The 19,425-nt window shown below is 36.4% G+C and overlaps 1 protein-coding gene across 1 annotated transcript in view; it reads right to left on the reverse strand.

Annotated features, from left to right (window-relative positions):
* RNF17 (ring finger protein 17) overlaps positions 1 to 19,425 on the reverse strand; it is a 104,689-nt gene that overhangs the window by 4,134 nt on the left and 81,130 nt on the right. Inside the window, exons 26-33 of the mRNA XM_017537548.2 lie at positions 15,948 to 16,111; positions 13,764 to 13,883; positions 12,327 to 12,407; positions 10,089 to 10,214; positions 8,777 to 8,836; positions 6,568 to 6,684; positions 4,664 to 4,832; positions 1,505 to 1,640 (exon numbers count right to left, since the gene is read on the reverse strand). Coding sequence (XP_017393037.1) covers positions 1,505 to 1,640; positions 4,664 to 4,832; positions 6,568 to 6,684; positions 8,777 to 8,836; positions 10,089 to 10,214; positions 12,327 to 12,407; positions 13,764 to 13,883; positions 15,948 to 16,111 — 973 coding nt within the window. The remainder of the gene's footprint in view (positions 1 to 1,504; positions 1,641 to 4,663; positions 4,833 to 6,567; positions 6,685 to 8,776; positions 8,837 to 10,088; positions 10,215 to 12,326; positions 12,408 to 13,763; positions 13,884 to 15,947; positions 16,112 to 19,425) is intronic.

A 19,425-nucleotide genomic window follows, 5' to 3' on the forward strand; every position in this document is an offset into this window, starting at 1 on the left:
GACTAGACCACTTCTACCTCTTTCTTTTCACTGTGTTTTGTCTTCAGGATCATACTGGTAAAGCCATGTTTCATATGAAGTTACAGTTCTTTGAAGAAATGCTTCAAGGTCTTCATCTTGCTTGTCTACAATTTCCATTGAAAGCTCTGCTCCTATCTGTAGCTGATCTCGGTGCAACAGGTTTGGCACCCATTGAGTGGAGAGTTTGCTCAACTTTTTCAGTCAGAATTGTATAAGCTGAACCAATTGAAATGTCTTTGGTGTTGGCTATTATTTCTGCTGTTGCTGGTCCTCTTCAATTAGGGCATGAACAAGATTAATTTTTTTCCTCATAAATTGATGTGGAAGGGCTGCTGCTATGGGCTTCATCTTCAACATCATCTCATTCTTTCATGAAACAAGTTATCCACTTGTAAGCTGCTTTCTTTGGGGCACTGTTTCCATAAACTTTTTATACAGCAACAATGATCTCACTCTTCCTTCACCATAAATTTGATGTTTGTTGTTTCAATTTGAGCAGAATTCATGTTGCACTTTTAGTGTCTCAAACTAGATCCTGTTCAGACACGTTAGAACAAGTTAGTACAATTTTATTTTGGTGAAAAAAATGTTGAAATCCATGCAGTTTTTTACATAGTATGCATTTTCCATGAACTTTTTGAAGGCCCCTCATATATATAATGAAATATTTTCAGCCTTAAGTAAATTCTGACACATGCTACAACATGGATGAATCTTTAAAAATTATGTTATTGAAATAAGCCAGTCACAAAAGAACAAATATTGTATGCATTTACTTATATGAGGTACCCAGAACAGGCAAATTCAGAGACAGCAGACCATGGGTTACCAGGGACTGGGTAAGAACGGACTAGGATGCTGTTGTTAATGGGTGCAGGATTTCTGTTTGGAATGACAAAATCATTCTGGAAATGGAAACTGGTGATAGCCGTATAACCTTGTGAATGTATTTAATGCCAGTTAGTTATTATACTTAAAAACACCTAAAATGGGCCAGGCGTGGTAGCTCGTACCTGTAATCCCAGAACTTTGGGAGGCCATGGCAATTGGATCACCTGAGGTCAGGAGTTGGAGATCAGCCTAACCAGCATGGTGAAATCCCATCTCTACTAAAAATACAAAAACATTACCTAGGAGTGGTGGGGAGCAGCTGTAATCCCAACTACTTGGGAGGCTGAGGAAGGAGAATCTCTTGAACCTGGGGGGCAGAGGTTGCAGTAAGCCAAGATGACTGCACCACTGCACTCCAGCCTAGGTGACAGAGCAAGACTCCATCTCAAAAACAAAAACAAAAAAACCTAAAATAGTAAATTCTATGTATACTCTTAACATAATAAAAAATCTAGATTAAAAGTTTCCTAATATATAAACAGCCTTAGAATCATCCTTTTCTTTTAAAAAAGGCAAAATATTCTCAATAAGAAAACTACATATATATAAAAACAAAGAAACCTAATTCAACACCCTGACATTGATTTTTAACCTGTTTAATGTCAGCTTTGCAGTTGATCCATAATCAACAAATTGTGCCAGGATAGATAAAGGATTAAATTCTTTTATGGAAACAATCTTCGCTCTATACCATAAGCCATCATCATATTCTGCAAGACAAGGCATTTCTGGAAAGACAGAAAGAGGGAAAAAATCATATTGTCTTTTATTAAATGTTTTTACTCCAAAGGAAATCAACATTATCAAAGAGCTATCTGCATCCCACGTTTACTGCAGCACTATTCACAATAGCCAAGATAGGGAATCAAGCCAGGTGTCTGTCAACAGATGAATGAATAAAGACTTTTTGGTGTATATACACAATGGAATACTATTTGGCCATTAAAAAAAAGGATGGAATCTTGTTATTTGCAGCAACGTGGATGGATCATTATATTAAGTGAGATACGACAAGCACAGAAAGACAAATATCACATGTTCTCACTCATCTGAGAGCTAAAAAAGTGGATCTCAGGAAGATAACAAGTACATTAATGGTTACATGAGGCCATGAAAGACACGTATATATGTGTTTGGGGTGGGGGGGAAGAAGAGAGGTTGGTTGATAGGTACAAACATATAGTACAAAGAAGTTTCAATATTTGATAGCAGAGTCGTGTGCCTAGTTAACAACAATGGGTGGTATATTTCAGATTAACTAGAAGTCTTGAAATGTTCCCAACACACAAATGATAACTACTCAAGGTAATTAATACCCTAAATACTGTCTTGATAATTACAAATTCTATGCATGTAGTATCACATGTACCACATAGGCGTATACAATTATATATCAGAAATGTTTAATACAGAAAAGTACAAAGAAGAAAATGTAACAACCATATGCTCACCATCCAGAGTTAAATATTGAACCGTTAGCCTCATGTTGGTTTCTTTTTCGTTCATAGTTTATAAGCCTTTGTTCACTAATTCCTGTGGATTAAGCTTCAAACAAAGATACTTCACCCATTTTCAGAGTTGCTAGTTCTTCTATTCCTAAGGCTTATTAGCTCATATTGCCACTGCCCCAACTTCTGATACTACCCTAGTCTCTTTTAGCGTGGGTCATCATCTTTGGCAAAGGATGATAAATGTTTGCTGTTCCTGCCTTCCATTCTATCCTCCCATTCATTTGCTATGGGACCACCAGAATTAAATTTTTAAAAATTCAACTAAATTGCTCTTATTTAAAATTCTTTAATGATACACCTTAACCGCCTGTAATGTCAAGTCCTTATTGCAATTCACAGGCTTCTTCAGTTATTTGTTCTCCTAAACAACTTCTACCATATTTCCTCAATGAGTTACCTAAATAGGATTACTTAAAACTTTGATGCGTCTATTTAGCTTATGGCTGCCCTCCTCACTAGAGTGTTTTTCCTGAGCCCTTCTTTTTATGATGTTTATCATAAACATCAGAAAAACATTCTGACAGTTTTTAGGGTATTCATTACCTTGAGCAGTTATCATTCTTTCAAAGCCTAGCTCCAACATGACCAACAAAGGCCTAATAATTGATCACTGCTTTCCCTGTGATCCTATGGCATTATGCACACTCCTCTAAGAGGAGCTATTCTTTTCATACTATACTTGGTTTACATGTCTCTTTTCTGCTTAGAGCACCTGTTCTTGAGTGCAGAACTGCTGTTTGTATTCCTAGCATAGCACCTGATACATAGCACCTAAATACTCAGTAAAGAAAAAAAGTGTGCTAATGAGTGCTAGGCTTGAGTAAAACTGTGGAAAAATTAGTACAGTATGTACTTCCCTTTGTACATGCTTAGAGTGATGGCATGTGCCTCAGTTTCCCATCTTGTTCTACTTCCTTATGTCATCATGCTTTCTACGTAATTTCACAGAGAATTCTGTTTGGCAAGTGATATTGAAATATATGACTAATGAATAAGGATTTTTATTTCAAGTAATTTTTATTAAAGAATTATAGACAATTTCTTGCATATATGGAGTCATCAGGGCCAGGTGTAGTGACTCACGCATGTAATCCCAGCACTTTGGGAGGCTGAGGCAGGCAGATCACCGGAGGTTGGGAGTTCGAGAGCAGCCTGCCCAACATGAAGAAACCCTGTCTTTACTAAAAATACAAAATTAGCTGGGTGTAGTGGCACATGCCTGTAATCCTAGCTACCTGGGAGGCTGAGGCAGGAGAATCACTTGCACATAGGAGGTGGAGGTTGCAGTGAGCCAAGATCACACCACTGCACTCCAGCCTAGGTAACAGAGCAAGACTCCGTCTCAAAACAAAAACAAAAACAAAAGGCTGGCATGCTGGCTAATGCCTGTAATCCCAGCAATTTGGGAGGCCAAGGTGGGCAGTTCACTTGAGGTCAGGTGCTTGACACCAGCCTGGCTAACATGGGGAAACCCCATCTATACTAAAAATATAAAAATTAGCTGGGTATGGTAGCACACACCTGTAATCCCAGTTACTCGAGAGGCTGAGACAGGAGACTTACTCGAACCCAGGAGGAGGAGGTTGTAGTGAGCCAAGATCACATCACTGCACTCCAGCCTGGGTGGCAAAACGAGACTCTGTCTCAAAAAACAATCAATCACTGAACACAGCTAAGACTGATGTTTTTTTCCTTTGCTAAAATATCAAGAATAAATACATTTGTATGCATCAAATACTGCAATGACTAGATACATTTTCCTCAGAGAAGACTCACACATATTTAATAAAGATGGGAAGAATGGACAGAAAAAAGAGTAGAAATCTGACCTATCCTGACAGAACAGGTCATACTTTGAGACTTGACCTCAACATTACCATTGTAGGTAGCTTGTAATTAAAATGACAGCCATTAAGGTCTGAATGACAACTCTTGAAATTTCAGCTACTGATAACCTCAAACTTAAAAAGTCATCTTTATGCAATTTTCCAACACCATCTTATTTGTGGAACATGAAAGTGTCCTCAAGGGAGTTTACTTAAAGTCTCTTAGTTCACCTTCCTAATCTAGAAAGCGAGAAAGAGGTCATCTTCTTGGTTTCTTGAGGATTCCAAGAAATCATGCATGTAAAGTGAACATGAGGAAAATATCAACATGAGCGATAGCCCAAGATTATCAGCCCATTAAAACAAAATCCAAGTTTTATTAAATATTGCTTCACTCAAATGTGGTAAGTATACCTGTTCTAAAATCTGTCAGAGGAGGAAGCGTCTCTACTTTCGTATTAACCCTCTGCAGTGCTTCATCAAGGCTTTCGGATTCTGATTCCCCGCTGACTCCACTATCATCTGTGTCACTATGCTGGTTAGATTGATTACAAGTTTCTACTGAATCAAGGCAAATATACACCTAAGTTGGGAGAAGGAAAGAAAAAATTTCAGATTCTGGAATTTCAAGAATTCATTTATGTGGACAAAATTACTGTGGTAGTCTCCAGCGATGTCCCCAGGAAACCCCTACCTCCTGATATTCACCTCCTGTTCCTTCCCACATCCTGCCACACTTATCTTGTAATCAAGAGAACATTATTAGGCTGGGCACGGAGACTCAAGCCTATAATGCCAGAACTTTAGAAGGCTGAGGCGGGAGGATCACTTGAGCTCAGGAGTTAAAACCAGCCTCAGCAACACAGTGAGACTTCATCTCTACTAAAAAAAAAAAAAGAAATAGCTGGGCATGACAGTACATGCCTGTAGTCCCAGCTAGTCGGGAGCATGAGGCAGGAAGAAAACTTTAGCCTGGGAAATTAAGGCTGCAGTGTGCTATGATTGTGTCACTGACCCTCCAGCCTGGATGACAGAATGTGACCCCCATCTCAAAAACAAACAAACAAAAACAATAAAAAAAAAAACTATACAACTGCAATGACAGTGTGTGACTCCTGAGACTGACTTATAAGAACATGTAGCTTCCATTTTGGTAGGAGCTCTGCCAGGAATTTCATGCTCCAAGAAGCCACAGCCATGCTGCAAGCAGACAAATGGAGAGGCCACGGGCAGAAAACAGAGCCTTCCAGGTGGTGTCATGTGAGTGACTCTTTTCAAAAGTGGTTTCTGCAGCCTCTGCCAACATCATGATTGCAGCCTCCTGAGAACCTGAGCTAGAGTGCTTCACTCAGCAGCTCCCAGATTCCTGACCCTTGTGTGTGTTCTACTAAGCCGCTAAGTTTAAGGGTAACTTGTGATGCAGCAATAAATAATAATTTCAGCTACTGATAACCTCAAACTTAGAAAATCTAGGAAGGCTGAGGTGTGAGGATCGCCCACCTCTGTTTGGGTAATACAGAATTACCCAAACCAGCAATAGTTGTTTAGCAACTATATAGAGCATAACATACTACTTACTCTGCTCTCTGATGAAATTAGAAAGCAAATCCTTCCCCTGCCAGTGAGAGAATGGCTTACTGTGTAAAAGGCTAAAGGAGCTGCTGAAGCTACTTATTTCTTCCTCTCTTTGTTAGCCAAGGACATGTAGGTGAACTTTCAGTGCCTTTATTCATACATTTAATCAATATTCACTGGGTGTCTAGTATTTATCAGCCACTATTCTAGGTTCTTGGGATACCTCAATGAACAACATGGAGCTAAATCCTAAGGGGAGGCAAACAAACATAATAAGGAGAACACGGTATCAGCCAGGTGGTTGAGTGGAAGAGTTCAGTGCAGGAAGAGGAAGGGGAGATGTTTAAGATTTCACAGGTAGAACCATAAGTATCAGATATAAAGGTAACATTGAATAAAGCAGCACAACACTGGGAACCCAGTTCCACCTTAAAAATCTAAATATCAGATATAAACATAACATCGAATAAAGAAGTACAACACTGGGAACCCAGCAGGTCCTTAAGAAACACTTGCCCTAAATATTAACAAATATCTGAAGAGAATATTACAGGATGAGGCAAACTAGTGGTCACAAATTTGCAACATTTGAAATCAGAAAGGTAAAGAAATGAAGAGTCACTTCTAGTGTTTGTTTTTTTCTTTTGAGGTCTGTACCATTTGAACTGTAGAGATTCCTAGTGTTTAAGACCAAGATAGATTTTTATGTTTTTAATCACCAACTAATCATTTAGATCACATACTTCATTAGGTGAGACAACGTGCTTAACTTGAACAGCACAGAGTTCTCCTGGGGGAGGCAGAGATGAAGACAAATACGGTGGTAAAAGAGGAGTCTCTGTTTCAGACAAAAGCAATTCCTGAAATACCACAAAAAAATTCAAATTTCAGAACAAGGACAAAAATCTAGTACATTATAAAAATTCATGATGGTGCCAATTTACTTTCAATTAGCAGAAATCAAGCTCTCTTAAATACTGAATGCCACAGAATAATTTTGTTACAGTAGGACCAAAAGGTGATGATAAAGATCTTTAATATTCTTTTGTCCTCTAATTTTAAAAAGCATTTTGTGCAAAAAAAAAAAATGCATGATTGTTTACTGATTATCTACATATACACATACAATTCTAGATGAATAGTCCATAGTAACTGCCACTAATGAAGGCTGGGATGTCTGAGGTGCAGAATGAGGAACAGATCCCTTTTCCTTTTATAAACTTTTACGGTATTTAAGTACTTTCTAATAAAAACTAAAATAATATATGAAATGCTAAAAGAAAATGTAAGTTAAAATCATCAAAAAGGTGATTTCTACGAAAGCATAAGAAATACTACGATTATGTGATTTCCAAGAAGATCACAGCACCTAGCAATTGTTAAAAGCAAACGTATATAAAAATGTGGTGCATGTTTTTCTGCAAATACCAGCAATATCTTTATAAAAAATTCTTATTCTTCAAGAATACGATAATTATCTTAAGTAAATCCATCATATTCAAATTTGTAGGTTAATTTATTACTATTTAACATTTCCAAACTGGTAGCCAAACAAAACAAAACTTTTGAACCTAGGAAAATTCAGCAAGAAGTGATCTACCACTGTTGAAATTTGTTGAACTTAACTAAGAAATATGTAATTTACAATAAGGGTATGTTATTTTTGTAAACTACAAAGGTTTACTTATTAAAACTCTTCCTGCACCAAAAAGTCCAAATGATAAAAGAAAAAACAGATAAATTGGACTTCATCAAAATTAAAAACTCTGGTACTTAAAAGCAAGCTATCAAAAAAATGAAAAGAAAGCTGGGTGTAGTGGTCTGTAGTTCCAGCTACTCTGCAAAAAGGCGGGAGGACTGCTTGAGCCCAGGAGTTCAAGACTAGCCTGGGTAATATAGCAAGACTCTCTCTCTCAAATCAATCAATGTGAAAAGACAACCCACAGAATAAAAGAAATTATTTGCAATCATATATTTGATAAGGTACTTGCATGGAGAATTATAAAGAAACGTTACAGCTCAACAATAAAAAGATCAATAACCCAAATATAAAAACGGGAGATTTGAAGGGATTTCTCAAATATATATATGCATAAATGGCCAATAAGACATGAAAAGATCCTCAACAATACTAATCACCAGGGACAAGCGTATCAAGTCTACAATGATATGCCACTTCACAACTAAATTAAAATGGCTAGAAAAAGATTACAAGTAGTAATCTGGTGAGGAGGTGGAAAAACGGGGTCCTTGCGCACACACTACTGGCATACATGTAAAATGATTCTGACACTTTGGGAAACTGTTTTGCAGATCTTTAGAATGTTAAACATAGTTACCATAGGCTCAGCAATTCCACTACTAGGTGTATACTCTAAAGAAGGAAAAACATGTCTACATAAAAACTTGTACCTGATCAAACAGCAACATTATTCACAATCACCATAAGATGGAAAAAACCCATGTGTCTATCAACAGATTAATGAGTAAACAAAATATGTCCATACAATGGAATTTTATTCAGCAATTAAAAGAAATAAAGCACTAATATGTACAACATGTATGAAGCTTGAAAACGTTATGCTAAGTGAAAAGCCAATAATAAAGGACCACACAGCATATGATTCCATTTACATGAAATGTACAAGATAAACAAATCCATAGGGACAGAAGATGAAGTGGCTAATGAGCTAGGGAAGGAAGAATGCAGAAAGACTGCTGCTGGTACGGGGCTTCTTTTTAGGGTGATGAAATGTTCTGGAAATAGACAGTGGTGATGGTTACAAAACAGTGAACAGTATTAAACACCACTGAAGTATACATTTAATAGGTAAATTCTACGATATATAAATAATATCTTAATAAAACTTAGAAAGCTCTTCCTGTCCTGTATCAGATCCTTTGTATTAATGAAGTGTCCAAAATTTCCAAAATACTTGGATTGTTACTTACTTCAAACCTTATTTCCCATTGTTCCTCTTCATACTTTTTATCATAATCTGATCTTGGTTTCTGAAATAAACAAAGCATTCCAAAAAGTGAAATGAAAGTTGGAAAAAAAGTATTGTTGAGTAAAATCACCTTTAGCTATATTAAGATACTTTCCATATTTCATCACCACAAAAACTGGGTGCATTTCCTTGTTGGTATTATTTATTTGAGATCAATTGCAGGCAAATCTAATGTTCTGAATAATCTTACCATCTTAAGTTTTCAACAATAAGAAACCTCAAACTTATGCTAACATATGTCAATGCTAATTCATCTATTCTAAGAGTGAGAGCTCTTAACTTTCCCTTTAAAATGTTCATAGTGAATAGTAAAACTAGAAGAGAAAAACTAAGTAATCTGTATAAAACTTGTTTAATAACAGATGGAACTTCTTTTACACACACATATACACACTCTCTCTCTCACCCACAACAACCACACCTCTGCTTTAGCTTCTGGGCTGGGGCACTTTCAGGCTGCTTGGTGCCAGGAGGCTGCCCCACACCTCTGCTTTAAAGAAAAAGCTGGCAGTGAGAATTACAGGTACAAAGTTACAACACAATTTCTATTTGAGAGAATAAAGTAATTTTCTGTATCTATAGAACAATGTTTGATTGTGTACTATCATCAAAATGAATATTAAAAAGTCTAACAAGTAGACTGTCCCTCTAAAAATAAAAATATATTGTGATATAAAATATAATGATGCATAATCTATTCCTATAAAAGATTTATAGCAGCTTGAAATGTGAAACCATATCTGTAACAGGCCCTATTTTTAAAAGTACTAAACCACAGAAGCACCAGGCAAGGAATGAGCCACTTATAGAAGCTAAGCTCAAAATGTGGCTCAGGATTTCCTGTAAGAAGGCAAATGAGAGAATTTTGTAATACATGGCTTTTGTGTCAAGTAAAAGGAAAAAAATATTTTACCTGGCACGAGAGCCCTCTTCTGGTACTGACTATAAAGATTTTAGAATGTGCATCCCTGTATTCAAACAACACTGAATAGCATGGGCATCAATCACACTAGGTTTGTAGGTAGAGAAACATTAATTCAATCTTAATGTAATTAAAGTCTTTTAAAGGACATTTATAATGCATGATACAGCCTATTTTATCTTTCTCAGCAAAATGTATATATCCTCTAGACTCTCTTAATAGATCAGATATGTAGAATCATATTTAAGACATATGTAGTGTAAAACAAAATGTAACATTTTAACTAGACTTTTCTACATTTTAGATTTTTATAGAAAAATAGTTCACTTACTTCTTTCACCATCTCCTCAGTATGTTCAGAAGTACAATATTTATAATATGCCATAAAATAAGAAAGTGACATTCCATCAAAATAGAGATGAATAGACAATTTCTCCCATGGATTTCTAGGTAATTCCTATTTAAATTCAATAAAGATTATTATTATAAAAATAAAGTCCATTTGATGACTACATTTTTATAGTCAGCAAATATCAAATTTAGCCTCTGACAATCATAGTATTTTTTTTCTTTTTTTTTTTTTTGACCATAATAGTATTAACTAGACTGTTGGGCTAGTGACTCATTTCATAGAATTTTCTTCCTGGTATTTTGACACATTATAAGGGAGTAATTTACCACTTTGTTTTATGTAATATATACTTACAAGTCCAAAGGGTTTTCTAGTTATTTACCACAAAATAACTCGCTATATATAATTCCAATTCCCAAATACATCACCTTTAGATGATACTAATAAATTACATAGAAGGAGAAATAAAAGGTTATGTTCACAGGTGAAGAAATTAAGTTTCATTTAAATATCCAAAAATTGGCGGGACTCAGAAGAGTCTAAAAGCAGGAATCACAGTAACTTTAAAACTATGAATAAAGTCCATTTATAGTGATTGGGTACTGAATGTGTCCCTAACTGACAGGCCGACCCACAGTAATTCTCTTCATTTCCACTGATCCCACCTTTGACCAAACTCAGTTCTCCTCAGTTTTACTGCTCCTCACTGAATCAGTGTTGTTGCCTCCCGGTAGATCTTGTCCTATCTCTTCTTAACATTCGGTCCTCTGTCAATGCGGTCCCCTCCCGCTCAGTCCTGCTCCTGTGTCAGCACTCTTCTCCCTGCACCTAGTGGTCTGTCCTCTAATCACTTTAAGGTCTTGACTAAAATTTTTAAAGTGGAACCTCCTCCCTGGCCATGCCATTTCTATCAGCCTCCTTTGCTTTTTTTCTCCTAGCACCCATCACTATCTAATATTCCTTACAGTTTATTTTGTTTTCTCTTTCCCACCACTGAAATGGAAGCTCTAGAAAGGAAGGGATTTCTTACTTCTCAGCCCTCAGCTGTGTGTCCAGGCCTAGAGCAGAGGCTAGCACCTAAGAGGCCCTCTGTTAGCATCTTCCTTTGTGTTTCAGGGAGAGGAGTGAGTCTTGGCCAGGCCTGCTGTCAGTCGGATTGTGTGGCATGCACATTCATGGTCTCTGAAACCTGGCAGCCTTTGCTATACCACAAGTTGTTCTTTTACATTAATTAAGCTAAGCAGCAAAGAAAGCTGTCTAGACAAACTAAAAATTTCAATCTCTACCTTACTTCAGTGACTTGCCATGGAGAACTGAGTAACTAGGGAGGAACTCTTAGTAATAACAAAAGCCACTCTCTTATTTAAGTGGGTCTGTGCCTCCTTTAGGTCTTTATCACTCTATCATCACCCTTTAATACAAACATACTTTCCTTACCATATATCTTCCCACTTGGGTCCTGCAAACATAGCAGCTGCAGGTTGATCTTTATTACCTCACTGCTCAGAAACCTCCACTGAGGCCCTCCCTACCAACCCCATCAAACGGCCCATACCTCTCCTGAATGCTATTCACTACCACTACTCCTCACAAAACTTCCACTTTTCAAGTCAAACAGTTAGACCATTTCCCTAATGTCTCTTTGTATCTCTGTGCATTTCATTTCCCCAGTCAGGAGCATGTCACCATCTTTGCTTTACAGGCTACCTCAATTCTCACCATCTCTAAACTCCTACTACTCTTTTTACCAGTTACTTAGCTTTTGGCATGTTACTTTATAGTGGAAATTTTTTAGGTTTATGTCTTGTTTCACTAACCAGATAAAGGCTTTGAGGACACAGATCATGATAAACTCTGAATTACCTGGACCTAAGACAGTGCTGAGTATACAGCACCATCTTGGAAACTGCTCCATATATTTATAAACATGTCCAACAATTTAATACTGCCCCCTATAACAAGACAAGCTGTTAATAAAGAATCTTTCAAATTACTGACTTTAATGGTTATGAAAGTTCTCAAAAACTTGTTCAAAATCAGGCTTATTTAAAGCAAGTCTAGGAACCAACCTGGTAGTTCCTTTTATGCTAATGAGTAATTTATATTCACATAAGAAGGTATACACCATTGTTTATCATCAAAAATATCCCTCGAATTATGTTAGTTATAACATTTTATGGCAAATAATTTATACCAACTATATATACTTTAAATTACCATAATGTGAATTTCCACCTCTCTCTTTGAAAGCAGTTGTTGAAGGACTTCTATTGCATCTGGTTGCCAGACATTCCCAACCTATTTGGGATTAATAAACCAGATTCTTTTATGCTTTCATAAAATAAGACCAGGAAGCAAATTAAGATACACAAAAGTAGCCATAAACAAATAATATCGGGTAGTAGTACAAAATACACAAGCAGTTCTTACAGAATAGCATAGGTACATAAAAATAATCTTTAAAAATGAATAATTTGAGTATTCATTTTATACTTTAAAAATATAAACCTGTTCAGCAAGAGGTGAGAGATTAAAACACACACACACATGCACGCATACATACACACGCACACGCACACACACACACACCCCCTACATTTAAAAGTAAAACATTATGTCTAAAACTTTTTTTAAAAAGACCAATATGCCAATGTACTGCTTGTACAAGACCTACGATATGTATTCATTAACGAATAGTGATTGTCATGTTTTTATGTGTTAAGAGGTTCACATGGTGAGGCAGTGAGCCTTCCTCCAACAACCACAAGTCAACCATCTGAAGTGGACCCTCTGTCCCTAGTTGATCCTTAGGATGACTACACTTACGGTGAATATCTTGAATGCAGTACCACAAGGGACCCTGATATGGTTTGGCTCTGGGTCTCCACCCAAATCTCATCTTGAATTGTAATCCCCATGTGTTGAGAGAGCAACCTAGTGGGAAGTGACTGTATCATGGGGCAGTTTCCCTCATGCTGATTTTGAGTTCTCACAAAAGCTGATCGTTTTGAAAGTGTCTGACATTTCTCCCCTCAACCTTCAATCTCTTTTCCTATTGCAACCTTGTGAAGAAGGTACTTGCTTCTCCTTCACCTTCTACCACGATTTATGTTTCCTAATGCCTCTTCAGCCATGCAAAAATGTGTGTCAATTATCCTTCTTTTCTTCATAAATTACCCAGTCTTAGGTAGTACCTGTGTAACAGTGTGAAAACGAATACAGACCCCTTGTCAAAACAACCCAGCTAAGCCATTCCTAATCCCTGAGCCACAGAAATTGTATGAGATAATACAAGTTTATTGTTGTTTTAGACCACTATGTCTCAGCTTAATTTGTTATGCAGCAAGACAGAATAAGACACTCTTTTATCTGATCTCCAGTTTCAAGTTTGTTGTAATTTCATTTGATAAATTTTTGCAATCTTATACCTTCCCACTTATGAACACGTCTCTTCATTTATTCAGATGTTTTACAGCCTTCAATATAATTTTGTAACTATCTTTCATAAAGGCTGTTTAGCTGTTTTGGTAACATTTGGTGTTTTATTACTTTTTTGTTGCAACTAAAATTTCATCTTACGTTGTAAATATTTCTAAAAATGTATTAACAAAAACTATTTAAAACTAATCATCCCACAAATTATTATGTACTCACAGGTGTGGTATTATGGAGCTGACAAGGAATACAAAACTGGGGTATATCAGGATACAGCAAAATAGGGTAAAGATGGCACTGTGGAATCTTTTCAGTGAATCCATGATCTAAATATTGTACCTGAAACAGGTCAAATAAAATTAATAGTTTAAATTATTATTAAAAGCTAGGGGACAAAAGGAATTTCCTGTTATTTGGGAAAAAAAATAAAAATAAAAGGCCGGGCTTGGTGGCTCACACCTGTAATCCCAGCACTTTGCGGGGCAGAGGTGGACGGAGTGTTTGAGCCTAGGAGTTTGAGACCAGCCTGGACAACACAGTAAGACCCCATCTCTATTAAAAATACAAAAATTAACTGGCTGTGGTGGTCACAGTTACTCAGGAGGCTGAAGTGAGAGGGACTGCATAAGCCTGGAGGTTGAGGCTGCAGTGAGCTGTGATTGCATCACTGTACTCCAAGCCTGGTGACTGAGCAAGAACTTGTCTCAAAAAAAAAAAGCCATCTTGAAAATTTTAAAATCTGCATTTTAAAAATTTCCAGGAAAAAAGGCAATACTGTATTTATTCCCTCCTCATGCAATAGTGTATCAAACTTCATTGTAAAAAGGTTTTCTAACACTTAACCCATTAGACTTTTTTTAAAAAAACTGGGTCTTACTGGATTTACAAATTCTTTTGAAATGCTTTAATCTTGATAATTCAATTTCTAAATTGTCTTAAGAATAAAGAATGCCAATAAATTATTTCTTCTGTCCCAACATAATGAAATGAACATATCACTGCTTAATTGGATTTGCTTGGCAATTAGCATTAAAAAATAAAATAGAATTGAACAAAAAATGTCCGAATACGTCACAGATAATTAGTGTATGGTTTGACAAGATGTTTATTTCTTAATGTGGACCACAGGATAAACTTTGAAAGATACCTGGTTATGAAATGAAATCCATTGTGTACACTAAAAATGTAAAGTGACCACATGAAAACATAAAAGGTGATGATTAAACTATCAAAGTTCTTTTAAGTAAGTTAAACAGATATTTGGACAGCATGAAAATTTTTATAAAAGTTCATCTTATTTAACAAACATAAAGTTAATGAAGTATAATAATTTGATCAACACCGAATTTCATTTTACCTGTGGGGAAAAAAAAGTCAGGAGTTATCTGAGCAACTCAAATGTATGTATACGTGAATGCATGTTACTTTGCACATACATTCAAGTTGCTCAGATAACCCCTGTAACTATCCAGATGTTTAAGTACTTACCTCAAATTTGAAAATATCTGACGTCTATGAAAACCATTAAAAGTTTGTAGTTCAGTAGAAAAAGCCTAAAACTTAGAAGTTTAGGAATCAGATGCTTGGATATTAACTCTAGCATCATGACCCAGTAATCATGGCAGGTCACTGAACCTAAATTACAATTTTATTATGAGTAAAATGAGAATAATAATCTATGTCTAGGATAACTGTGAACAAACTATAAAATATAAATGCATATATGTGAAGGAAGCTAAAAAAAACCCTGAAGTACTATGTAATCACTAGACATCATCATCAAACAGATAATAAACTCCTGTCCAGGTGGAAACAAAAAACATTTACACTTAAGGTTTTCTTCCCCCATCCCCAATTAAAACTAAAGTTTTCAAATGCTGAATATATGATGAAGTATTTCATCAACTTCATTGCTTTACTTAGTAAATACGATGTACTGGAGGTATTTTCATCCGTATTTTACATATATACATCTTTTAAAGGATGTAGCTATTTTTGAAGATTTTGAATGAAACCTGAGTGCTACCTTATCACTCTGGAAAGGTAAATTGGCCGTTACCCTGAAAAGCTGACTAGGCCATAACAAATTTGCTAGTGAGATATTTAATATATTGGAAAACATATTGTTTTACTTAACGCTATGTGTACAAACAGGGTTACCAATTACAACTAAGTGGTCCAACCATTAACTAATGATCAAATCCTTCCCTAGAAATATCTTTTGCTTATTCAGGTTACTAAATATATTTGAAAATAAAATGAAAATTACAAATAAAAGTATAACATGACTGATCTTCCTACACAATTTTCATCAAAAGATGTTTTAATCCAATTTTCTCATTTCAAATACAAAAGACTATAGCATTTAACCTCAGAATAGTCACAAAAGAATATCAGACTCACTCTGACCATGCCACCTACAACCTCCATCACCTTTCCTCGATACCACAGAGTATCAGATCCTCTTACTGCACATGCTTCTCCTTTTTTCCAGAAATAAGGCTCCAAAAGACCAAGGCATTTTAAATTACTTTGAATTTCATTTGTCATTTTTATTAACTCAAATTCTGAAAAAAAGTATTAAAGACAGAAAGCATTTAAGGAAAATTCCCTAACATTTGTCAATTTAATAACATTTCTTCAGTAGTATAATTAAAAATCAGTCTCCAAAACAGAACTTTTGTAAAAATATGTTTTAAAACATATTAGTAATAGCACATAAACAATATTATGATCTTTTGATATTATGAAAGTACAAACATCATAAGGACCTCTAAACACATACCAGCTAGCCTACTATGAAAGTACTACCAATTTAAAATAGGGTCAGTTTGACAGCCTTAAGTAAAGCAGAACACAAGTTACATATTACTTGATGCTTAGATACAGTATAATGAGGGGAATATAAATTAAATTTTCCATTTTGCTTTCATTGCTAATTGGCCCAGTATTTCCACAGTAAATATATCCATAACTGATACCATAGAGGACAAGCTCTGGAGTCAGCTACCATTCCAACCTTACTGTTTTAGTTGTGTGATCTCGGGTAGTTCCCTTACCTCCAATAGGCCTCAGTTTATTCTTCCATAATAAGCACCTATTCTGGGTATAACAGAATCTTGTGGGAATAACAGTACCTGTCAGTATCATCATGTACTGCAGAGGATTAGATGTAAAGCATCCAGCACACTGCCTGGCAGTTAACAGGCTACCAGTTTGGACAATGACTATTTACACATGTCAAGCAGTTTCTGGGTTAAGTACTATTACCACAGGTCTCAAACATTATTATTTTTTTCTAGAACAGCTAATTGTACCGATTTTATTCTTTCAAATTAAAAAATATATTTAAGAGATCAACAAATAAGAGAAAAATTTCAGTAAATTCATATCTGCCATACCCACATTCATAGATACTAACTAGGGGTTAATGACATTTAAGCCCTATGATTGCGAGAGTTATCAACTATTCTGATGGGCCCAAGTTATAGTCAGGAAGCATTTGCATATAAGCCTAAAGATCTCAGGAGGAACCTGAATATTCTCAAAGTTTCCTAAAGCTCCCAGTCATTTGTTGTACTCTTTTCTCATTCTCAAGAAATATAAACTTCGGCATTTATCTTATTTTTAGAAAATGAGACAGGGTCCCACTCTGCTGTCCAGGCTGGAGTTCAGTGGTATGAACACACCTCACTATATCCTAGACCTGCTGGACTCAAGCAATCCTCCTGCCTCAGTTTCCTGAATGGCTGTGATCCAGGAATGTACCACCACGCCCAACTAATACTTGCATGTTTTGTAGTGATGGAGTCTTGCCATGTTGCCCAGCCTGGTCTCAAACTCCTGGGCTTAAGCAATCTTCCAGTCTTGGCCTAAAGTGCTAAGATTACAGGCGTGAACCACCAGACTCAGACTATATTCTTTCTTCATAGAGAGCCTACAAACCTGGAAAACCGCCATCCATACCCCCAGCATCTTAGTCCCAAGGTGAGGGAAGTAAGAGACACAATGGTGAAAGGCAGGTTAATTTATGCTAGTACTGATCTGAGAGTCATTTTAGCAGTCTATAGAAGCTAGTTTCATGTTGTTCCTCTTCTATGCTGGGAGAGTATTAAGGATGTCTACATCCTCACTGGTGGCCTAAGTTCTAAATTCTGCCAACAACGTGTATCATTGCCACTCTCAGGTGTACAAAAAATGGGGCTCCACGATTTTTACATTCTCAAGGATCCCAAGGTTTACAGATGCACAAAAGGATTGAAATCATGGAGGAAGTAGTAAAATCCTGGGTGGCAGCCCTCACATATCATGATGCTAAAAACCCAACTGCTTCATCACATATCTAACTCCCTTATTCTTACCAAACTTCATTACTTCTATTCTTTCAGCCAGGCTGAACCTCTATGTCTTACTTATGCCTATCGCTGTGTGAGTTCTTTCTCTAAGTTCCTAACTCGAAGAAGATCTACAAGTATTTTTTTCTTGTGCATATCGATCTGTATTTCCAAAGCCATGGAGTTTGGAGCATTTCTCAAAAATATTCTCCTTCCTCATCTCTAGTCTAACTTTGCCTTTGCTTTGTGACCTTGCAACACTTTGCACACAGTGTGTCCCACAGAAACAACAGGGTAGGGTAAAGAAAACACATGATTTAAGGAGCCAAGATGCACCTGAAGAACAAGAAAGTCAATGGATTTCAAGCGTTATAACTTCTATATACACCAAAAGTAATATAGGCTATATTCAGGAAAAAAACTGTGGTATTGGTGTAGGGATAGATAAATAGAACACACACTGAATAGGAAGTTCAGAAACAGGCTGGGAGTGGCAGCTCACGCCTGTAATCCCAGCACTGTGGGAGGCCGAGGCGGGTGGATCACGAGGTCAAGAGATCGAGACCATTCTGGCCAACACAGTGAAACCCTGTCTCTACTAAAAATACAAAAAAATTAGCCAGGCGTGGTGGCACGCGCCTGTGGTCCCAGCTACTCAGGAGGCTGAGGTGAAAGAATCGCTTGAACCTAGAAGGCAGAGGTTGCAGTGAGCTGAGATTGTGCCACTGCACTCCAGCCTGGTGACAGAGCCAGACTCCATCTCAAAGAAAAAAAAAAAAGAAAGAAAGTTCAGAAACAACTCCTGCATATACAGAACCTTAATTTTTGACAAAGTTGGTACTGCAGATCAGTGGGGAACATGTGGAGTATTAAGCAGATGAGCTGGAACTACTAACTAAATCTATTTTAAAAATTAGATCTCTTCTTCATATCTACCTGAAAATCTATTCCTGGATGGCCTAAAGACTTTACATAACAACAGAACTATAAACATTTTTTTACAAGACCATATAACAAAATAGCTTTCTGATCTGAGTAAGAACAGATTTAATGAGATACAAAACCAAAAAACAAAGATGACTGATAAAATTACGTTAAAACTTTCTGATCATCCAGAAACTCCCAAAAGACACTAAAAAGATAAGAAACTGAGAGAATATATCTGCAACATATAAAACTAAGAAGGAGTAAGTGTTCGGGATATATTAAGAACTGTAAATCAGAAAGCAGTGACTTAACGGAAAGCGAGCAAAGACATGGACAGGCACTCCATAAACACAGAAACACAAATGACTCAAATAGAAAAAATGATGTTTACCCCATATGAAGTCAGGAAATGCTAATTAAAGCCATAGTGAGGGACAATTTCGGACCTACTAGGATTGGGAAAACTTAATCTGACATTATCAAGTGTTAGCAAGGATATGGGGTAATGAGAATCCTCATGCACTGCTAGTGATGAGTGTAAACTGTTATAAACAATTTGGAAAAACTATTTTTTATTTTTATTTATTTTTTTTGAGATGGAGGCTTTCTGTTGTCAGGCT

This window comes from Cebus imitator, unplaced genomic scaffold, assembly GCF_001604975.1.
Source record: "Cebus imitator isolate Cc_AM_T3 unplaced genomic scaffold, Cebus_imitator-1.0 Scaffold103, whole genome shotgun sequence".
Lineage (NCBI taxonomy): Eukaryota > Metazoa > Chordata > Mammalia > Primates > Cebidae > Cebus > Cebus imitator.